General features: G+C 38.2%; 1 protein-coding gene across 6 annotated transcripts in view; it reads left to right on the plus strand.

The window, feature by feature from the left end:
- Positions 1-24,237, plus strand: part of IKZF3 (IKAROS family zinc finger 3) — an 87,602-nt gene that overhangs the window by 19,367 nt on the left and 43,998 nt on the right. For 5 of the 6 annotated variants that reach the window (XM_077779210.1, XM_077779214.1, XM_077779213.1 and 2 more), the window contains exons 2-3: positions 4,526-4,579; positions 7,005-7,106. In XM_077779210.1, coding sequence (XP_077635336.1) covers positions 4,526-4,579; positions 7,005-7,106 — 156 coding nt within the window. The remainder of the gene's footprint in view (positions 1-4,525; positions 4,580-7,004; positions 7,107-24,237) is intronic. The other variant, XM_077779211.1, reaches the window with a different exon arrangement.

The raw sequence follows: 24,237 nt of genomic DNA on the forward strand, positions 1-24,237 counted from the left end.
GAAGGTTGTTTATGTGAAACCTTTGAACTAGTTTTTTTTTTCTTTTTTCTTTTTTCCTGTTAAGAATCCCTTTAGTGTGCAGGTTAAAAGTTTCACATTTAGCTTTTTTTTTTTCAACTTAAAAAAATACTATCAAACTTACAGAAAAGTTACGATATAGTACAAAAACTTTTTTCTTTCAGAAACTTTGAGAATAAGTTGCTGACACAATGCCCTATAATCCTTGAATACTTTAAGGTACTAAAGAATACTCCTACATAACCACAAAACAATGTCCTAATCAGGAAATTAACGTTGATATATTACTACCGTTTACTCCTCAGACCCCGTTCAGATTTGTCCAGTTGTTTCTACAGTGTTATTTATTGCAGGAGGATTCAGCCCACAATCACATATTGTATTTAGTTGTCAAGTCTCTTCACTCTCCCTCAGTCTGGAACAGTTTCTTAGTTCCTCAGTCTTTCATGACTTGACAGTTTTGAGGATTACAAGCCAGTTATTTTGTAAACTATCCCTCAATTAGAGTTCATTTTCTCATGGTTAGATTCATGTTACATGTATTTGGCAACAATATCCCAGAAGTGATGCTGTGTTCTTTTTATTATCAGATAATTTTCATTTGTTGCATTACTGATGATGGTCACTTTGTTCAATTACTGTAGTGTCTACCAAGCTGTTTACTATGTAGTTGTTCTTTTCATCTTAGTAATAATAAGTATTTGGGAGAAACACTTTGAAACTGTATAAATACTCCATTCATCATCTGACTTTCATTTTATTTACTTATTAATGTCAATATGGACTCATGAATTTTTTTTCGAAGAGTTATAATCCAATACCATCATTTTTATTTTGATACTTCCCTGTCTCAGATTTGGCCAGGGGAAACCCCTTCAAGATAATTTCTATATCTTTTAATATATCTTCTTCATTCTGTAAGCACTTACGTGCATTGTGACACAACAAAATGTTCCAGACTCATCTTGTATTTTTCCCAGCCCAAACCCTAGAACCAGCCATTTCTTTGAGGAACCTCATTCCTTTAAATGGAGAATGATATTTAGAAATTAATAACTGGGGTCGCCTGGGTGGTTCAGTCAGTTGAGCATCCAACTCTTGGTTTGGGCTCAAGTCATGATCTCATGGTTTGTGAGATTAAGCCCCTCATCAGGCTCTGCACACTGACAGTGTGGAGCCTGCTTAAGATTCTCTCTCTCCCTCTCTCTGCCCTCCCCACTCATGCTTGCACGCACTCTCTCTCTCTCAAAAAAAAATTTAGAAGTTAATATCTGGATGCTAGAAGTTGCTGTTGTGTCACTGCTCCCAGGTGCTCTCAGTGGACAGGGCTAGGGCTTTTATGTATGTATATCCATACATACCCATCTACATCTATATTTTATATTTATTTATATAGAGTAGAAGCCATGCATTCACACCAGTACCTTCATTTCCAATACAGTACCACAGGTTTCCATATTTGTAACTCTCTTTTCTGACAGAGAAAAACCTGGCTCTTATTACTTTATTATAGTCACTTATTTGATCAATCCTCCTTTATATAACTAATCATCCATTGCCACTACCATCCCTTCCTCAGCACAGATGCTTTCCTTGCCTCGTTTGAGTTCTTACATCCTGTACCATAGCCATTGTACTATTGGGCACTCTTCTCAACTGCTCAGGCTCTGATACCTCCATGTAAGACTGTCCCTAATAAGTGGATCCCCTCTTCACCCCACTCAAGTTCTGAACTTTGCACTAGAGCACTCCTGTGCATAGAAGATCTCCCCACTGTTCCCATGTGGGAATCTTGCTCACTCCACTTAGGCTCTGAAAACCCACACCAGACCACCTCTATGCATAAACGTCCTATTCACTATGCTCAGGCTCTGACTCATGCTAGGCTGTCCCTTATCTTGGATATCCTTTTTATCTCTCTTGGACTCCAGCGCTCCACGCCAGGGAATTCTTCTGCCTGAATGCCCTCTTTAGCCTACTCACGGTCTGATTTCCATGTTGTCTGCCATGTAGAATCCCTCCTTACTTCATTCAGACTTCCCACACCATATATTCATACTCTTCATGCAGCCTCATCTTGAGTTTTGACACCGCATACTAGGCTGTTCCTTTGCTTATTTCTAAAATATATATTTTCCCTGCCTTTATGCTTTGGCACTATCATCTAATGGATAATATGTCAAAATTGTAAAATTAGAATAGAATGTAAGTAGAGTAACTATATTTTTCAAAACAAAAATTGAAATATGACTAGATAATAGTATAGAATATTTGAAATGAGTGCTATCCTGGACAGTTTTGTGTATATGATCATTATTAAAGTAAGGAACAAAGAAGATTTTCTAGCAATGGGGGAATACTTCCTATTGAACCAGGCTTCCGACAGATAACAATGATAGATTCTGATCAAAATATGAAAAAAAGTCTATTACCTGAAGGCATTGGAAAATGACAAAACCAACCTGATTTTATGGTTCTTTGTTTTAACTCAAGGGTAGGCACCAATTTTAGCTTGAGGGTGACCAAAACTTGGGTAGATAATCTATAGTTATACTGACTTAAAAAGTCATAACAGCCACAGCAGCTTGGAAGTAAGGAGGGAAATCCTGGTATAAAAAAGGCAGAGAGGGCTTTTTTATCTGTAAATTCTCTGGCTAACCCAGATCTCTAGCTGACTCTTGAACCACACATATATGGGTCATGCTCTGAGCAACCCATCTGAGGCTAAAATATTGAACAGAGACTTATGCCTTTCCAAGACCAACTTGTACCAATTTCTCTGAGACTGTGAAAGTTCTCAGTTTTGGAAAAACCCTCAATCCTGGGCATGCTGGGACATTTGGTTGCCCTCAGTGCTGCTCACAAAATTCAAGTTTGAACTTATGTAGTTAACTGCATGCTTTAAAAAGTAAAATAAACAAAGAAAAAAACCCTCCTATACTCTACAGAGGAACATAACAGAATCCAGAAATTCTGTAGCATATCATTCATAATGTCCAGGGTACAATCCAAAATTCTTAAGTCATATGAAGAAGCAGGAAAATGTAACCTATACTCAAGATAAAAGGAAATCAATGGTAAGTAACTCCAAGATGACATAGATACTGGAATTTAAAGGCAAGAATCTTGTTCATAGCAGCACTCTCCACAATAGCTAAAACATGGNGCTAATTATGCTCAAAGATGTAAAGGAAATATGCTTGTAATGAATTAACAAATAGGAAATCTTGACAGAGAAACTATGATAAAAAACAAAATGGAAATCTTGGAACTAAAAATTATAATATCTGAAATAGAAAACTCATTGGACAGGCTTAACAACAAATTATGAGGACAGAAGAAAGAATAAGTACACTTGAAGGTATATCAATGAAAGTATTCAATCTGAACAACAGAGAAAATAAAGCATTGGGGTTGGGGGAGAAGAGAGCCTCAAGGAATGTGGGAAAATATTAAAAAGTCTAACATACATGCAATTGAAGTCCTAGAAGGGAGAAAGCAAGAGGATGGAGAAGAAAAACTATTTGAAGAAATAATAGCTGAACATTTCTCAAGTTTGGTGAAAAACATAAATTTACAGAAGCTCAGTGATCCCAAGTGGGATAAATTCAAATAAAATCATACCTAGGTATGATAGTCAAACTGTGAAAAACCAACGGTAGAGAGGGGCGCCTGGGTGGCTTAGTCGATTAAGTGTCCAACTTTCGCTTAGGTCATGATCTCGCGGTTCGTGGGTTCGAGCCCCGTGAAGGGCTCTGTGCTGACTGCCAGCTCAGAGCCTGCAGCCTGTTTCAGTCTGTGACTCCCTCTCTCTCTCTGACCCTCCCCTGCTCACGCTGTCTCTCTCTCCTAGAAATAAATAAAACATTAAAAAATGTTTAAAAAAAAAACCAACGGTAAAGAAAACCTTGAAAGCATTCAGAGAAAAAGAATACATTGTATATAGGAAAACAATAATACAAATATCACTGACTTCTCATCAGAAACAATAGAGCCTAGAAGGTAGTAGAATGCCATTTTTAAAGTGCTGGAAGAAAACTGTCAACCCAGAATTCTGTATCAAGTAAAAATATCCTTTAAAATTGAAGAGAAAAAAAAGAAAAAAATAAAATTGAAGAGAAAATAAAGATATTTCCAAATAAATGAAAACTAAGAAAAGTTGTCACTCACATAGTTGCATTACTAGAAACGCTAAGGGAAGCTCTTTTGACTGAAGAGAGATAATACCAAATGGGAACTCAAGTCTTCAAGAAAAAAAGAAAAGTACTAGAAATGTTAAGTATAAAGTTCTAATTTTTTACTCTTAATCTCTTTAAAATACAATTGCTATGTAAATAATTTCTTTTATTCTCCTTCAGGTACGTTTTAGGGAGGGTAGAGGGAAAGGACAGTTCTGCTCTGAAGAGGAAATCTGCTAAAGCTTACAAAATGGCATCCTTATTAAATTTAGAATGCTCAAATCTGAAAAAAATTAAGTAACTAATATTTATAATCCTTTCCTTTTCAGATATAAAACCAAATGTGGAACTGAAAAGCACTCAGGAACAGTCTTTGCCCACAGGTAACATCAGGTCTTTCTAGAAATATACCTTTACTGAAATTACCAAAGAAAGATGGATATTCTGATTATAGTAAAAACACTATAGAAATGTGTTGGGAAGAAATGTAGTTTTCTCTTTCTGATACAAAAATAACTCATCCATTTAGAGTATAAAAAATATTTAAACATTTTTTAAATGTTTTATTTATTTCTGAGAGAGAGAGAGACAGCACGAACAGGGGAGGGTCAGAGAGGGAGATACAGAATCTGAAACAGCCTCTGAGCTGTTTCAGGCTCTGAGCTAGCTGTCAGCACAGAGCCCAACACGGGGCTCGAACCCACGAATGTGGGGCTCGAACCCACGAACCATGAGATCATGACCTGAGCCGAAGTCGGATGCCTAACCGACTGAGCCACCCAGGTGCCCCTAGATTATATAAATTATTTGGCATCATAGATCCGAACCTAATGTTGACCACTGTTTTATTTTTTCCTTTAATTATTTTTAACTGACTAGTTTAAATAAAGACAGTTTTTGTTGACCAATGTAGTAGCTTATGTTTCATCAGCTTGTGTTTTTCACTCTAGATAGTGGTCAGCAAACTTTTTTTGTGAATGGAGAGATAGTAAATATTTTAGACTTTGTGGGCAATATAGGATCTCTGTCACATATTCCTCTTTGTTTTTTACAACCTTTTAAAAATGTAAAAACCATTCCTACTTCGTGGGCCCATATAAAAACAATCCATGGCTTGTGGCCCTCAGGCCATAGTTTGCTGACTCCTGCTTCAGAATAAACTAGAGACACTTAAAAATAATCTATTTCCTAAAAATAACTTCTATGTAGATGGATTAACTCACTTTGTCTGGATCATAATTTGTGCTATATTACAAAATTAATTACTGGAGTACCCTTTGTTATAATCAGTTATAACCTTATATTTTAATTGAACCTGTACCTCATGTTAGTTGTTCAGGTGTGCACTTTATGTTAGCCATTTTAAGCTTGAGAAAAGTAAACTACTATTTAGAACAGTGTCTTAGTGTTCATAGAGTACATGTTACAATATGCTGAAGTTAGGAGCTTAATGTGTTTATAAATCAAATCATGAATCCATGATAAGCATATTTTCAGCATCTCTTAGTCATGGATTTTATGAAATATGTTTCTATTTTACTCCTGTATTCCAGCACAAGTCCTGCTCCATCTGTTCGGTCACGGATGCAGGTGGGACTACCACTGCAGAGTTTCTAGTCACTTCTTCTACTTCACCTAGCATAAATGCCACAGAATTCAGTGTCTTTGACTATTTGTTGGATGTAGTAGGTAGTCAGTAAATATTTTATTAAACATTAAAAAGGAGTTTGATAGAGGGGCAACCAGGTTGGTTAAGCGTCCGACTTTGGCCCAGGTCATGATCTCACAGTTTGTGGGTTCAGGCTCCATGTCAGTTCTGTGCTGATGGCTTAGAGCCTGGAGCCTGCTTCAGATTCTGTGTCTCCCTCTCTCTTTGCCCCTACCCTGCTCATGCTCTGTCTCTCTCTCTCAAAATAATAAACTTTTAAAAAAAAGTTTGATAGAAAGCGAGTAAGTTTTTAGTTTATTTCTTTTGTTAACATCTTTTTAAGTTACTATGCTTGTACATGAAATAATACCAGTTACATTGTTCCTTGTTTTCTAATGTCTAATATTATCAGTATTTATTGTACAAAAGTATATTTCTGTTAAACTTGATTTTTAACAAGTTTGCTGTTTATTTAAGCATGCTTTTATTATGTCTTCTCCCTTTCACTTATGAACTCTGGTAATACTTTGTATTTCCCTTACTCTCTTGTCTGAGTCTGCATTATAGACTTGCATTATCTCTTGTCTGAGTCTTGCATTATATTGTCTTATCTATATCCGCCAATTATAAGCTCCTTGAGGACAGGAATTATTACCTGTTCATATCTCTAGGCTTGTCAGCATTTAGTAAATGCTCAAAGAAATAAAGGAACTCGAGAGGCAATATGTTTTCCACAGAATCACATTTATAATGTGAACAGAAAAAATAGGATTTGATATACAGTTGCTTACAGGTTTCCTCTTAGGAAAGCATCTTCCCAAGTCAGATTATGCAAGGATTTTTGAGCTCAGCATTTCTCATCACTACATAAATACTTCTTGGTCATAAATAGCAATAGCATCCTACTGAATATTGTATGACATACCGAAAGAGAGAGAATTTCTATCAGGAAGGAACATGAATGCATTTTAATTCAGGTGCACCCTGAGTATATTTCTAAATCTCAAGAGTTGTTACATATATTCCACTTGGTATATATATAAAAAGGATATTGTCTATCATTGAGAGATTGGACTGAAATGGGAGTCTATGTAATACATGTTTATAAAAAAAACCCTTTAAAATTGGACTGCATAGTTAAAATTCTTTTTATCTCCCAGAAGGTCCAGTGATTTTGAATGACTATGATTTAACCAAACCTCATGAAACAGAAAATGTGGACAGTGTGGAAGGCCCAACCAATGAAGATGAAGATATAGGAGGTGAGCCATTGCGTACAGACTAAAAATGGTTATAGATATGGTTGATGATAAATATGTAGAAGAAATCAGGAACTCTCCAAGGAAAGTTTGCATTTGTCGGTTGAGTTGAGAGTAATTAAGTTTTGTTCATTTTACAAATATTAATATTTAATAATTTACTAGAGGATATCAGCAAACTTTGAGAATTTAAGGTGCTTATTCAGGGTTTAAGTTATACTAACTTCATTTTTTAAATGTTTGACTCTTTTCTATTGTAAAAATAATACTTGTTCATTATAGGAATTGTGGGGTATATCCCAACATCAACAATCAATTCTCCAATTCCTCAACAATAACTGAGTGTCCCATAATTCAATTCAATTCTCATATTAACTCCTGGAATTAGCAAAAGACCCAAAGGTTAAAGGCTCAGTTCCACAAGATTGTCCTCACTTCGACACCAGTTGAAACTACCAGGTCTCCATGTTACCTACACTTCTGTCCAGCTTGGCTGCAAATGCAGAGTTTTCCACATCCACCCCCCTCAGGTTTGATAAGTTGCTAGAATGACTCAGAGAATTTAGGAAAGCACTTTACTATTACTAGTTTGTTATAAAGGATACAATTCAAGAACAGCCAGATGGAAGAGATGCATAAGGCAAAGTATATTTAAGAGTTTTTATAGAGGTCAGTCTTCAGAACCCACCCAGTCACTTTGTCTTTCTGATGACCAACCCGTCCTGACTAGGGCCTTTACCTTAAGTCACCTCATTAGCATAAACTTAGGTGTGATTGAAAAGAGATTATTATAAATAACAAAAGATACTCCTATCAGGAGATTCCAAGGTTTGGGGGACTGTTGTGCCAGGAAACTGGGACAAAGACCAAATATATCTTTGTATTTTACCATAGACTACCCACTGGTCTTTGACCACAAATCTCTTATAGCAAAAGGATCATAGGGGCACCTGGGTGGCTCAGTCTGTTAAGAATCCAACTTTGGGGGCGCCTGGGTGGCTTAGTTGGTTAAGCGTCCGACTTTCGCTTAGGTCATGGTCTCGCGGTTCGTGGGTTCGAGCCCCGCGTCGGGCTCTGTGCTGACTGCCAGCTCAGAGCCTGGAGCCAATTTCAGTCTGTGACTCCCTCTCTCTCTGACCCTCCCCTGCTCACGCTGTCTCTCTCTCTAGCTCTCCTAGAAATAAATAAAACATTAAAAAAGAAAAAAGAATCCAACTTTGGCTCAGGTCATGATCTCACGGATCGAGCCTTGTACCTGGCTCTGTGCTGACAGCTCAGAGCCTGGAGCCTGCTTCAGATTCTGTGTGTGTGTCTCTCTTTCTGCGCCTCCCATGCTCACTCTCTGTTTCTCTCAAAAATAAATAAAACATTAAAAAATTTTTAAAAAGGATCATAAAAGTCAAGATACTGGCACATTACTACAGTCACATTCAGTCATTAATAATTATTCCAGTCCATCACCATATCATTTGAAAATGCCTCCCTGAGTGAGGTCACTCAGGTTTACAGGCTTCCATTTGATTTTGTCAGGTTCCAAAATCAGGAGTGTTCTCAGAAATATATGGCTTCACCTTTTCAGCATCTGGTATAATTGAGCTGAGAGACAATCTTTATTAGTCTCTTGTTCTGAGCTTCCCTTGAGATTTTAAATTAATTCTGGATTTCCCTTCATTACATAATCAATTGCTTCATTTCTTTACCCTCAGCTACTATTCCTTCTTCTCTTCATCTACCTGAACTTTTCCACTTTTGGAAGGAACACGAAGTTTAGCTGCACTGCTAGTCTACATTGGAGATGACAATACTAGTATAGCATGTCCTCCCCCTCAATCCACTCCTGTTCATATAGGGTAGAGTTACTTAGGTACAGAACTAGCAAGCTATTTTTGCCACTAGGAGTATAGCTGCATTCACTGTTAACCTCAGTTTTGCCAAATGGATTAAAGGCACAACCTACCCTATCAGGCCTTTAGGAATTCTGACATGAAGGTTTAAAACTGTAGCTACTTGGGCAGCATGGGTGGCTCAGTTGGTTAAACGTCCAACTTCAGCTCAGGTCACGATCTTGCGATTCATGAGTTCGAGCCCTGCATCAGTCTCTGTGCTGATTGTTCAGAGCTTGGAGCCTGCTTCAAATTCTGTGTCTCCCTCTCTCTCTGCCCCTTCCCTGCTCATGCTCTCTCTCTCTGTTTCTCAAAAACAAATAAATGTTAAAATTAAACAAACAAACCTGTAGCTACAGTTTCTTGGTTAGGAATCATCTCTGTTTCTGGCATTCGTTGGAGCCCTGGATCTGTGACTACTGCATCAGATAGGAAAAAGAAAGTTGAGATGATATGGGGAAGAAAAAAAAAGTATGGTCATGAAACCAGTGTTTTCTCCCCATGGGAAGAATTATAATCATACCAATATTTTCCCCTCATGGAAAAAAATTGCATAGTCACACTAGCATCCTCCCCCATCTTTCTTCCCCAGATCCCCCAGAAAAGAAGGAATCTATCAACAGAGACATTCTCTTAACCCTGCTCATGTTAAGTGTGAACACACGTTCTTGAAGACCTGTAAACCAGCCCTTCATGCCTACACATTCCCCTGTTTCAAACAACCAGTGTTTCAGTTGCCTGTTCCAATTCTCTATGAAACTGTTCTTCTGAGGACAGTATCTCTCTGCCCATCATTTGACATTATGGGCCATAAAGTGTGTTCTTGTCCTGAAGAAATGTGATTTGGTGATCCAAATTAGTGCAGTATCTTCTGATCTGGGTTGTAGGGCTTTTTTGTTTGTTCGTTTTTTGTTTTGTTTTGTTTTGTTTTTTAGTCCCCTGTCCATTTACATCTACCACCAGGTAAGCAACACACAGTTCCGAGTCAATGTCTATTCTGTCAATACCAATTTGTAGCCCCCCTGGGGCTGCTGGCATTGATTCAATGTATTCCACTCGCCAGCTGTGTGTAGGGCCTTACCTCTGAGAAATCTTCCCCATAGCCATAGGCAGCCTCTGTCTCTCTTGTTGGCAGATAGAACAGTTATTATTGGCATTTTGAAACTCAGAGAGTGCAAAAGGAATATGTCCAAATTCAGCCCTCTATATTACTGTGGTCCCCAAACGTCTACACCTTTCATGGACACCAGGTGGCCACTTCAAGTACATTGTGATTCCACTTGGTTCCAGTCACCTTACAAACCTGGAAGGGGATTCTTCTGAAGGGCTTCAACATGTCCTACTTTAATGCACTCCACAGATTCCCACAGTAATTTCCATATGGTCATGCCCTATATGGGCATCCCTTTAAAAGACCAGTTTTCAGGGCACCTGGCTGGTTTAATCAGTAGAGCATGTGACTCTTGATCTCAGGGTTGTGAGTTCGAGCCCCACACTGGATGTAGAGATTACTTAAATAAATAATCCTTATAAATATCAATCAATCAATAACTGACCAGTTTTCCTTCTGCCTATCCATATGGCCTGGCCGCTAGCCATCACTCTTGAGTCAGGTAAAAACCAAAATGTAGAGGCTTTTGTCATTATTCAATTCTTCCATCACTACTAGGAAAACAGCATGTAATTCATCCCACTGAGCTGATTTGTTTTTACATCTTCAATCAGAGTGGTGGTCTTCCAAACAGGATATTGTTCATTTATCTTGGAACTGCTATCCAGCAGTTTTTTGTTGGTCAGTCAATAGCTGTTTATTGGTACTTCCAAGTAATCATAGAATCTGGCTGCCTCATACAGTTCCAAAGTCAGTCCTAGGAGAAAACAGGCTCACTGCTTGTCCTCCTCCTGCTTGCATTCCTCCTGCTTGCATTCCTCAGGTGGCATAATCCTGAATAAACTATTTCCATTTTATTATGAAACTGTCCTGGGCATTGCCCTTCCAGAAGCATTAGAGCATTTCTGTGACATCACCTAAGACATCATGGGTATTCCAGATGTTAAGATTGTTTTTTCTGAAGTCATAGGGGCAGTTTCAGTTGCCTCTCAAATGGAATTCTTGATTTCATCATCCTAACCGTCATTGCTGGGAAGCACTTGTAGGCTTTTGCCATAAAGTCTAGTCTATGCTCCATATAGACCCATCACACACAACCTGTTCCTACCAGCACTGCAGCTTCTCTTCTACATTGTGGACTTGGGCAAGCTTATTCATTCCCATTTAGAATGTCCAATTAATAAGACAGATTTACATGCCTTCTGTTTTATGATTCTCTAGTCAGACACAATGTCCATGCCCATAATACATGCATATATAAAAGATGCAGCCGCTTCAAACATACCAGCTTTCCTCCAGACTTTCACCTTAATCCTTCAACCCTTCCATACTTAACTGTAGCCTCCATTAGGACTTTATTAACAGGTTTTGGTTTCTAAAACAAAGTAAGGGAAATGTTCCGTAGTCAGACATAATATCCATTCCCATAACACTTTCAGGTAAAAGAGACACAACTTCTTTAATTTTTTTTAACATTTATTTATTTTTGAGACAGAGAGAGAGTACAAGCTGGGGAGGGGCAGAGAGAGAGGGAGACACAGAATCCGAAACAGGCTCCAGGCTCTGAGCTGTCAGCACAGAGCCTGATGTGGGGCTTGAACCCATGGACCACGAGATCATGACCTGAGCCAAAATCAGCCGCTTAACTGACTGAGCCATCTTGGTGCCCCTAGACACAACTTCTTTAAATACATCCTATTTCTGGGGTGCCTGGGTGGCTCAGTCAATTAAGCATCTGATTCTTGATTTTGGCTCAGGTCATGATCTCACAGTTCATGAGGTAGAGCCTTACGTGGGTCTGCACTGAGGTCTGCACTGATAGTCAGAGACTGCTTGGGACTCTCTCTCTCTGTGTCCACCCTTGCCACCACTTGCATGCTCTTTCTCTCTCAAAATAAATAAATAAACTTAAAAAAAAAATTCCAATTCCCACCAAACCTCCCCTTTAATCCTATCAGCCCTTACATTTTTATATTCTTTCAGTCAAATTGAAGCCCCCTGTAGGGCTTCACATAACAAGCCACAGTGAATGAGGCTCCCATTTCAGGGAGTCCCACAAACTTTTCTTCTCCACCCCCCCCAACCATTTTACACCTTCACATGGTGAAGATTTTAGGTCCCTAGTGAGAGGTTGAGCCCATCCCTTTTGTCATGACAAAGATTAATCTATCTGACTATTGCCCTAGCTGATTTCAGATCAGATTTCTGTTTGTAATCTTTGCCTTCTGACTTCATAAGTTCCTCTACATTGAAGGGAATAGAGTAGACTTGTTTGGGGACCTTTAATGGAGGTGGTCCCTTTGGTCCACCCAACCTTGCACAGTGCTGTCTTAAGACCTTTGTTTCAACCCCATCAATATCTGTTTCCTTTATCCTGTTTCTCAATAACAATCTAAAAGTTTTCACCCTGCTGAGTCCTTTGGCTCTCCCCTTTATTTCTCTTCTGTGTTTTGGCCTTACCAATATTTCCTTTATTATTCTTATCTCTTAATAACCATTTACAATTTTCCACCTTGTTGGGACAAGTCCCTTGACGCTCCCTTCTGCCTTTTCTCATTTTCTTGTTAATTAACCTAATGTTTTTATTAGCATCTGTAAAACCGAAGAGGGAAAGCTAAGGTAGCAGATTCACTCAGGTTTCTTGGACTGTTGCTTGATTTTGCAGCAGGAAGGTTACATGGGTGCCTGTGCAAAAGGGGCCTGCTGTTCTAACTGTGTTTTCTTAGATTCTGTATTTGTCTCTTTGGCATCCATTCATCACAGGACCAGTTTTATTAACTGTATTCTCTTATTTTCTATATTTTGGATGTTGACATTTGGGTTCCTTACAGACCTAAGGAAAGACTGTTTTTTCCATGGATAGCATAATTCTTACAGATAGAGGGGTTAGTTAGCCAGGATCATGCTTTTCATATACAAATCAACCAGTCTGGAGTCTGTACCTCCCAACCATCTCCTCACCTAACTCTCATACACCAAGCTAATATTTCCTCCGCCCCGAATCATCTTACAACCAAGTATATCAGATAACTAGAGAATATTTTATGTCCCAAAGTCCTCCAGAATTATTCAAACCAGCCAACCCTAAACTATTTACTCCGCCTTCCTTGCCTTTTCTCAGAAACTCCAATAAAAACGCTAGCCTAGGATTTCCTTCACTGCTTTTTTCTGCCTCCTGACTGACACTGGTGCTTTCCCCTGTGATCCTGTGTGGTATGTGGCAGTACCCTTCTAAGGGTCCTGTGAGTATAATAAACTTCTTCCTTCAAATCTTTGTTCTTCTCTCCTCTTGTAGCTTTACCAGCCTCACCATACCATACCCAATATGTGTGTTCTTAGAATACCCCTTTAAACCACAGCATTTACCATGACCAGGGTAGCAGGCATATTCAGTGAATGAATATGTCTGTTATCATAAAGCCAATCCTATATGGCTTACATACAAAGTATATCAGCTGTTTCATTTCAGTGTTCCACTCGGCATTTATAAATGCAGGCAGATAGTTCTCTGTGTGTCTGGATGCTGTATAGCCATATACATGTGATTATTCCATAGTGAGTTGTGGGTTGGGTATCAACTCACTCAAACATGCTCTTTTTCTCTGTAGTCACTTACTCTAAATTAGTCACTCTTACTGTCCATTTTAGTAATGGTTCTTCAAGAAGCTGATGATACTGATTCACAAAATGAGACAACACCTTCACACTATACTCCCTGGTTTCAGTAGTTTCATGGCTTTGCCCTTCCTCTATATGAACCCTCTTTTTGGTGACCAGAGGTCTTAGAGGTATTCCTTGTTGTTACCTCAAAATTTTACCTTTTGGGGAAGGTTTTAGCCTAATATCTGAAGTTTAAACCAACCAAAGTCTGAGCTTGGTCTAGCATCAAGGTTTGAGCCAAAATTCTTCCTTCATTTCATTTTAGTTAATTCAGTTAACAGTAACCAATTTCACCTTTTTCCTAGTATTTTGCATTTCCTTACAAATCCAGTGAATCAGCTCCCCAGGAGTTGGGAGTCTGAAAACCCTTGATAATTTTACCTTTAGTAACTGATCACAACATAGCTGCTTCTCTGTAACACAGGTGACCACATGGCCAGGAATCTGAAGTTCCTCATTCCATGCTCTTTCTTCCTTTATCTTCCCAAACCATGTGTTTCCATGAGCCCAGACTGTTCTAGCAAATCCCACTCCTGACACCAATTTTGGGATTTTTTTTTTTTCCCAACACCAACAACCAAGTCTCTAGACACCAATTAGGCATCCAGAAATCCAGTTATCATACTAACTCTTGGAGCATAGAACCCACAGGTTAAAGGCTCAGTCCCACAAGATTGCCCCCACTGTTGATACCAGTTGGAACTACCAGGTCTCCACATACCTGCACTTCTGTCCAGCTTGGCTACAAATGCAGGGTTTTCTATACCCACCCCCTTTAGGTTTGATAAGTTGCTAGAATGACTCACAAAATTTAGGAGAACATTTTACTTACTACTTCTAGTTTAGTATAAAGGATCAGCTCATGAACAGTCAAATGGAAGAGAAGCAGAGAGAAAGGTATGGAGTTGGGGTGGGGGAGGCATAAAGCTTCCATGCCCTCTATGGGTACACCACCCGCCCATTATCTTGATGTGTTCACCAACCCAGAAACTCTCTGAATCTCATTGTTCAAGAGTGTTTATACAGCTCTAACTCCAGTCCCTACTACCCTTCCCAGAGCTTGGTGGTTGTGACTGAAACCCTTAACCCTTAATCATTTGGTCTTCCTGGTGACTATTCCATCCTGAGGTTAATTAAGGGTCCCATCCTAAGTTCATTAGTTTAAACTCAGGTATGATTGAAAGGATGTTGTTATGAATAACAAAAGACACTCCTGTCACATAGGAAATTCCAAGAGTTTTAGGAATTCTGTGAGGAGCTGGGGACAAAGACTAAATGTATTTTTATATTTTACCATAGTTTGTAAAGTTCATAGAAAGAAAAAAAGAAAAATTCACCTCTATCCTTGCCACCCAAAGATAGTTTGTGTCAGCACTATGAATAACTTCTAGGCTTTTTGTGAATTCTGAGCACTATATTTATATTAACATTATACACATTTTATGCCAATACTTATGTTGATAAATCTGATCACTATCACTTTATGAATGTCACTCAGATCTCATCTCTCATCATTTCTTCAGAGAGATTTTCCCTGACAACCCAGTCATTATTTTTTTCCCAGTCACTATTTTAACACACCACCCTATTTTAATTCTCTGCATGGCACTTACCATGGATAATTTTGGAGTTTTATTTATTTCTTTATTATTTTTCTCCTTCCACCTTTTATGAGCCAGGATCTTGGCCTGTCTTTTTCACTTCTAGGTATTTGTAGCACCTAGAATAGTACTTGGCTCATAGTGGGGTGTACAAAATAACCTAATGAGTGCAGTAAACTAATGAGTGCCTTAGATTAATTATATGTATGTATCTATGTGTTTTGTAAAGGAAGAAAAAAAAGAAAAAGAAAATCACCTTTTGAGATCTTTTCCTTTTGTCTTAGATTCTTAAGGGACCAAGAAATACAGTTCTGTGTCTAAAACCTCTGAGATTCAAATCACAGCTTCAACTCACATTCCAGCTCTGCCTTGCTATACATTAATTTGTACCAGTTCTTAACCACAGAGACTGAAAAATGCTGCCTGGCACAGGATGTGGTCATTTGTGCTGAGGAAAGGCATACAGTGTTCTACCAGCTTTATGCAACCTCTTGAAGATGCCATCCATGGAGTCACACTCAGAATGAGGCAAACGATAACTGTGCCCTTGGCTTGCATTTTTCTGAATTAGTGTTTCTGAGTTCTGGTAGGTGATTCCATTTAAGTTTATGTTTAAACTTTTGGTCTAGAAATTTATAATTTATGTTAGAATTTGCTCTGGATTCAGAAGTATCCTGTGAGTTTTGTTTTCAGGTGATCAGAAAAAAAAAAAAAAAAAAACCCAACAGATTAAAAACTCAAACATAAACAAAACACCAAACAATTCCATTGAACAAAAGGAATTTAAAACAAATTTTGTAAAAACTCATGTGGTACAGCACTCTCTGAGAATCCATGTAATAGATTCCAGTCCTCTGCATTTTGACCCTGCTCCAGAAGTGCTCCCAAGGATAAAAGAAAGATTCAGTCTCTGTGGTCCACTCACTAAGTTTGGGTCATCTTCAACTGCTGTAGCTTCTGATACCATTTCTATCGTCTTACCTCCAATTCCATGTCAGTGATGAATGGGATGTGAGTGTATGTTTCTCAGTTGTTAGGGGTCTGGGAGTATCATAACAGTTCTTGGTAGAGACTAAAAGATATAATCAATGATTCTAGATAATTTGGGAAAGAGAAGAAATGGATCCTTCCTCTAAGCCTGATTTTTTAAAAAATGAACAGACTAACTTTGACATTGAAAGAGTAACCCATTATATCATTATTTTTTTTAAGTTTATTTATTTTTGAGAGACAGAGAGAGACAGAGCATGAGTGGAGGAGGGGCAGAGAGAGAGGAAGGCACAGAATATGAAGCAGGCTCCAGGCTCCGAACTGTCAGCACAGAGCCTGATGCGGGGCTTGAACCCATGGACCATGAGATCCTGACCTGAGCTGAAGTCGGACACTTAACCGACTGAGCCACCCAGGTGCCCCAACCCATTATTTCATTATTAAACTCCAAACTGATTATTATACTATTAATGCTAGCACTTAAGCTAACTCATATACCTTTGGAAAAGGTTGTTATAAGGTCTCTGCTTTTTAAAAAGATAAAATATGATCAGTGTATACAAATTGTACATGCTAAACTGTAAAATAATAGAACTGAAAAGTAGCATTGCCTGATAGAAGATATACCTATTGCATAATAAGGCACTTCTGTCATATGTAGCATAGGGAAACATTAAGACTAGTTAGGATTATACTTTTAAAAGGTGTTAGAATTAATTTTTTAAAGAAAATTTAGGGGGCACCTGGGTGGCCGACCAGCTCAGATCATGATCTCACAGTTTGTGGATTCAAGCCCCGCATTGGGCTCTGTGCTGACAGCTCGGAGCCTGGATTTTGTGTCTCCTTCTCTCTCTGCCCCTCCTCTGCTTGTGCTCTGGCTCTCAAAAAAAAAATAAATGTTTAAAAAAAAAGAAAATTTAGGTATAATGTAATAATGATTATAAACAAATTTAAAGTATGCTTTAGAGGATCCTATTTTATATAAGTTTAATGGAAGCATTTTTCTAATGTTCTCTAAAAAATTTTAGAAACTAAGATCTGTCTTGCAATATTTTAAATTCAGAATAAATGTAATCATGTCTGATTTATATGTTAAAGAAAGTAAAATGTCATGTGCATCTAAGTTTCCAGCTCTTAGAAAATTGTTTTATAGAAAATTAGAAATGCTAACTTTATTTTTCTCTTATGGAAAGACAGACTAAATATTTTAGGGGGAAGGTGTTTACCCAATTGGAATTATTGCATAAGAAAATAAAATATTTGGAAAAAACTTTGAAAAGATATTAACATTTAACATAAATTCACTTGTTTCCTACCTTCCAGATATTTTGATAATTTTTTAGTTTTTGTTTTGTTTTTTAAGCACTCTCTATGCCCAGCATGGGGCTTTAACTCACAACCTAGAAATGTGGGGTTTTTTGTTTTGTTTTGTTTTGGTTTGGTTTTTTTTTTTTTACTGTATATTCCTAGAAGCCTAGTGCAGGAGTTTACAATTTTTTCTGTAAAGGGCCAGATAGTAAGTATCTTGGGCTTTGTGGCCAAATGATCTTTGTTGCAACTTCTCAATTCTGCTGTTGTAGTGTAAAACAGCTATTGAAGATACACAAATGAATGTGCATGGCCATATACCAGTAACTTTATTTACACAAACAGGCTGTGAGTCAGATTTGACCTGCAGACCATAGCTTACTGACTCCTGGCCTAATGTATACATTTATTATATGATAAGTTAAGAAAGCTTTTGCTCCTTGAAAGTAACAATGTTTATGTAAATATTTCAAAAGGACATCACTGGGGAGTCTAACACTATTATTTTCTAAATTAGAAAAATACATGAGCATCTAGATGGCTCAGTCAGTTAAGTACCCAACTCTTGATCTCACTCAGCTTAGGTCATGATCTCATGGTTTGTGAGTTTGAACCCTGTGTTGGGCTCTGTGTGCACGTGTGGCACGCTCTCTACCTCTCAAAATAAATAAACAAACTTTAAAAAGAAAAAAGAGGAGAGGCACTTGGGTGGCTTGGTTAGTTAGGTGTCTCACTTTAGCTTAGGTCATGATCTCGCGGCTCATGAGTTCGAGCCTCACATCAGGCTCTGTGCTGACTGCTCAGAGGCTGGAGGCTGCTTCAGATTCTGTGTCTCCCTTTCTCTGCTCCTCCCCTGCTCACATTCTGTCTCTCTTTGTCTCAAAAATAAACATTAAAAAATTAAAATTAAAATTAACAACTACATGAATGGAACTAGAAGGTGTTATGCTAAGTGGAATTAGCCAGTCAGAGAAAGACAAATATCATATGACTTCACTCATATGAGGAATTTAAGATACAAAACAGATGAACATAAGAGAAGAGAACAAAAATAGTATTAAAACAAGGAAGGGGACAAAACATAGGAGACTCTTAAATACAGAGAACAAACTGAGGGTTGCTGGAGGGGTTGTGTGTAGGGGGGTTGGCTAAATGGGTAAGGGGTATTAGGGAAGACATTTGTTGGGATGAGCACTGGATGTTATACATAGGGGATGAATCACTGGAATCTACTCCTGAAATCATTATAGCATTATATGCTAACAATAACTTGGATATAAATTTAAAAATAAATATGTAAATAAAAACATTCAAATTTTAATTTAAAAAAAATTTTAAAAAGAGGGGCGCCAGGGTGGCTCAGTTGGTTAAGCGTCCAACTTCGGCTCAGGTCATGGTCTTGCAGTTCATGAGTTCGAGCCCTGCGTTGGACTCTACACCAACAGCTTGGAGCCTGGAGCCTGCTTCGGATTCTATCTTTCTCTCTGCCCTTCCCCTGCTTCCACTCTGTCTCTCTCTCTCAAAAATAAATAAACATTATAATTTTTTTTAATTAAAAAATATATATTCACTAATAGGTTTGTTTATGTCACACATGTATAGTGAGTATAGCTCTGTACATAAATTAATTGGTCACAAATAAAATATGTGGATTCGATGTTGTGTTACCACTTAGTTGGTTCCTCCTTTCTTCTTGAAAATTTAAATCTAAAAGACTAATGCACTGGAGATATTTACATCAGTTCAAGTTAATTTCCTCCATGAGGCCTCCTTGTACTATCTCAGCTCCCTCAAGTGTAGTCTTAGGGCTGAGTTTTTGGAGTGTATTTAATTAGTACTTGTTTAAGCACCTAATTATACTGTATCTGGAATTGTTTGTGCATGACAAACTTTCACCCCATTCCATTATAGACTTTTGAAAAAAAGAGGCCTAGTGGCCTACATTTATATCTTTGTAAAAATACCTGCCTATGAGGTGATATAATCCAAGTGGACTGAAAGACACAAGACCTGAAGATGTTCAGAGTTATTTTTCAGCCTGGCCATTGACTCCTATGAACAATTATTATTCCTCTTCTTCTCAGTAGTGACCAGACTGATCTTGAGCAGTAGGAAATAACCAAGGATCCCTAAGTCTCTATTTTGTTTAGCATTTGATAAATACAGGGGTATCATAAGCACTTCACTGAATACAAAGGACATTGGGACCTTCCTGTTGGGCCTAAGATGTCATTGAGAAATCATAATGTCAAAAGCAGAAGTTAAATATTTACAACATGTCAAAAAAAAAATATCCCTATTTCTTGTGTTCCCTAAGGAACACAATAAAATAAAAGCCTCTGGACAGTAGGGCTAGAGGTCAGATGTATTTCATGATAGTGTACCCAGAGATATACTAGGTAGAGATGAGACACAGTTGGTGGAATGTCATCCCAGCAAGGCCCTGTAAAAAAGGTAATGCAGTTGAGCACAAAATGATTGAGGTAGAACCTCACAGCTTTTTGTTTCAGTCTTCCTTCTGAAATTGGATCCCTGTCTTTGCCATTTCCCACTTTGAATATGGAAGGAAAGATTCTGTCATGAGCAAATAAGTTTTGAGGTCATGACTTGACATGCATGTGCTGGTGGCTTTGCTTTTCCTCTTTGGATAGTTAGTAAAAATTATTTTGGCCACCAATTCTCTGTATTCAACACACTACTGGTCCCTCATTTTCAGCAGCCCCTCACAACCACCATCTCTTTTTGTCTACCCGAGCCATTTGTTCTGGAACTGCAAAGGGACCCAAAATTATACAACATACCTCAGTATCCATCAGCACCACTGTTTGCCCTGCCTAAATTGCACATTTACCCTTTGAATCAGTTACCTAGGGCTTCTGTAACAAACTACCAGAAACTGGGGGGCTTAAAGCAACAGTAATTTATTCTCACATTTCTGGAGGGCAGAAGTCTCAAATCAGGGTGTCAGCATGGCCATGCACCTTCTGAAGAATCTTCATTTGCTTCTGTCTAGCTTCTGCCAGCTCTCAGCAACCCTTGGTGTTCATTGGCTCATAGTAGTGTGACTCCAACCTCTGTCTCCTTCACATGGACTTCCCCCTGTATATATCTCTGTATGTCTTCTATTATACAGACACCAGTCATTGGATTAAGGGCCCTTCCTAATCCAGTGTGACCTCATCTTAACTAACAACATCTACAAAAGTCATTCTCAGGTTTCTGGCAAACAATGAATTTTGGGAAGATACTTCAATGCACTACATTCTTTCTGTCTGTAATCTTTACAACTATCAAAATCCCTGAAATAAAATAGATGAAATGGATTGCTTTTTAATTATTTGTACAGTGGTGATCAGTCAGTATTTATTTAATTATTTCTGTAAGAGATAGGATTGTACTTCTTCCATGAGAAAAGTTGAATTTGATAATTTTTGATAGGCCTTATATTTTCTCTATTGTGGTATCTTGTGTGATGCTTAGATGAAAGATAAAAAGTTTAATTAGGAAGTCTGCTGAAAGGGGCGCCTGAGTGGCTCAGTTGGTTGAGCTCAGATCATGATCCCATGGTTTTGGGGGTTTGAGCCCCGCATTGGGCTCTGGACTGACACTGTGGAGCCTGCTTGGAATTCTCTCTCTCACTTGCTCTTTCTCTCTCTCTCTCTCTCTCTCTATCCCCTCTACCCCCTACCCCAATACTCACTCTTTCTCAAAATAAACTTTAACAAATACTTTAAAAAAAGAAAGTCTGCTGAAAAAAATTCTTCCCACCTTAGGACCTTAGGAGATGCAGCAGCTGTCTTCAGTAGCTTTCCATATCAGAGTCTCAGTCTCTTTTGAGGTGTACAACATTTTTGCGCTCATGAGAAATACAAACTACTTTGATGCTTCTGAAAGGGGGGGAAAAAACCCAAGCCACATTTGTGGTTTATGGATGCTAATTACTGCTACATTTAGATGTGTGAAGGAGGGGTCTATGGCTGGAGCGAGCTGGGAGAGACCAAGTCAGCCTCGCCTAGGTGCTCACTGAGGTTCCAGTGGTACTGCTCAGCACACGCAAATATATGCTTCAAAAGGAAGTGCCGTTTTTATCAAAATATTACATCTCTCAAGCCCAGATCAAGACCTGTCGCTCATGGGATGCAGGGGTTATCTTACAAAATCAGCAGTGCTTTGCTGCAGAAGTTCACTCACAGGGGATTTCTGTAAGTGCTCACAACGGGCAGAGGCTTTACCGCTTCTACTGTGTCAAACGGGTAAGTTCTGTTGGTAACAGAACACCTCTCCTTGAATCTTTTTAACAAAAAACATCACTGGACTTTTTTTTTCTGACCAAGCTGTGTAGCACAGTGCACTAAAAGGGGCTTAATGGGAAAATATTTGGCATCTGCAAAAGAGGCATGGACAGTTGTAATGGTTGACAGAAAAATGGATTTGCTCACTGTCCTTAGTGGGTCCTTAAAGACTCTTTCCCCCTTCCTTTTGTGTTTCTTTAACTGTGGAGCAGGAGTGCATGTGCCTCCTTGGAGTGGAAACAAGATGCGTGTGAAATAAAACATAGATTCCAGTCCAGTTGGTTATCTGTATTCATGAAACACCCATGTGTGCCTGATAACTAACTCTCATAGGATCTGATCTTGCCAACAAGTTCAACTGCCCAAACTAAATTTGGCACCAGGCATAGCAACCTGGGCCGTTGTGTACCCTGGTGCAGTTTAGTAACCACATGAAGGTACCCTGCTGAGGAATAAGTGAGGAATCCCAGTGGTGTGCCAGAGTTAGCTCATATTCTCTTATTAAACTTTCAGGAATTTTGTCAGCCAGTTGACTTCACGTTGGTAGCTTGAATTGGGCCATGGTATTTATACCACTGACATCAGCAAATGCTACAAATAAGCCCTTCCCCCACTCTGCATTGGTTTTTAAGCACTTACCAGCACATCACTAGACTGGGGACTGAATGAAATCCTGTTCTGGCTCGCCAGGTCATCATTTTTCATAATCTGTCAGAGGGGCCTTTTTTTTTTCTTTTTCTCTTTTCTTTTTTTTTTCTTTTTTAATTTGCATGAAAGAAAATAGTATTGGAGATGAGAAGAGTATATGAGACCTTTCCACAACATTTTATCTTTACAGTATGGAGATCACATGATTATAAAGTTAATGAAATAATAGGAGGTACTGTTACAAAAAGCACAAAGCAATGACAGTGAAGTTTAGACTAGACACAACTGACCATATGTTAAACTTAAAATGTCCCAAATAATCATGAGTCAGTTACTTCCTTCTGAATCCCATAACGAGAATTTTAGCTTGCTTCTGTCAGTGAAGGGAGGAGGAGTGGACAGCTGGAGACAATTACCAATCTTATTATATCCAATTTTATACATACTGCATTGTGGCAGGTCTTACTGTACTTTACTGTCTTCCAAAGAGTTGCTAACATGGTAGGGGCAGAGTCTTTTTTAGTATTATTCTTCTTTTATTCCAGAGTTTGGGGTATGTAGTAAATGCTCTGTATTTATCCATTTTTCTTTCTGCCTTTCTATCCAACTATCCATTTATCCATTCATCCCTTGCCTTGTTCCAAGTGCTCACTAAATAACTGTCAGTCAGTTAAGAAAAGTGAAGAAGAGCATGTGAATACATTTTGGCAATGGGTCTTTTTTAGCCATGTTCTTCAAACTGGGATATGGGAAGACTTTTCAAGGATGACATGGGGGTGGGTAATTTTAAGGGAATCAGCTTCAATATGTTCTCTTTCCTAAATCTGCTCTGCCTTATAAGGCTGCTGTAGTTGAGTTTCTTCTTCCCTGTCTCCCCTTTCACAGTGATCCTTCTCCACTTTATAAAAGAAGATTTGCCCATCCCAAATCTTACTCTTTGCCCTAAGACGCAAATATTTCCAGGACACCAAATAAGGGGTCAGTTAGATAATTTATTTTTTAAGATGCTTTTTAAATATTTATTTTTGGAGGGGGTGCAGAGAGAGAGGGGGACAGAGGATCTGAAGCAGGCTCTGCGCTTACAGCAGTAAGCCCAATGTGGGGCTTGAACTCACAAACTGTGAGATCATGACCTGAGCCAAAGTCAGACACTCAACCAACTGAGTCACACAGGTGCTCTGATAATTTCTTTAATCAAACTTTTATAAAATGCATTCCCCTCCATCCATATCATTAAAAGATACATTTCCAACAAATTTTAGTTTTTATATTTAATAATTATTGATTAAGGTTTGTATTATACCTATTTTGTTTTAATTAATTGTATGCTAATAATTGTAATAACTCAATTCAGAAGAAATTTTTTTTCAAGCTGAGGATTGATTTTATTTATTTATTTATTTATTTTNTGACATCTTAACTATATTTATTCTTCCTATCCATGAGCATGGAATGTTTTTCCCTTTCTTTGTGTCCAGAAGAAATTTTTTTAACACATAGCACTGCATGGTAACAAAAAATATTTATTTATACATATATATTATAGTAGAGACATATAGGATAAGCAATAGAGATTCAAACATAAAAGAATAGTACATAAAGATGAAGTTCTCTGGAGAAAATGAAATGGAAATAGAAGTT

This window comes from Crocuta crocuta, unplaced genomic scaffold (assembly GCF_008692635.1).
Source record: "Crocuta crocuta isolate KB4526 unplaced genomic scaffold, BGI_CrCroc_1.0 scaffold68, whole genome shotgun sequence".
Taxonomy (NCBI): Eukaryota; Metazoa; Chordata; class Mammalia; order Carnivora; family Hyaenidae; genus Crocuta; species Crocuta crocuta.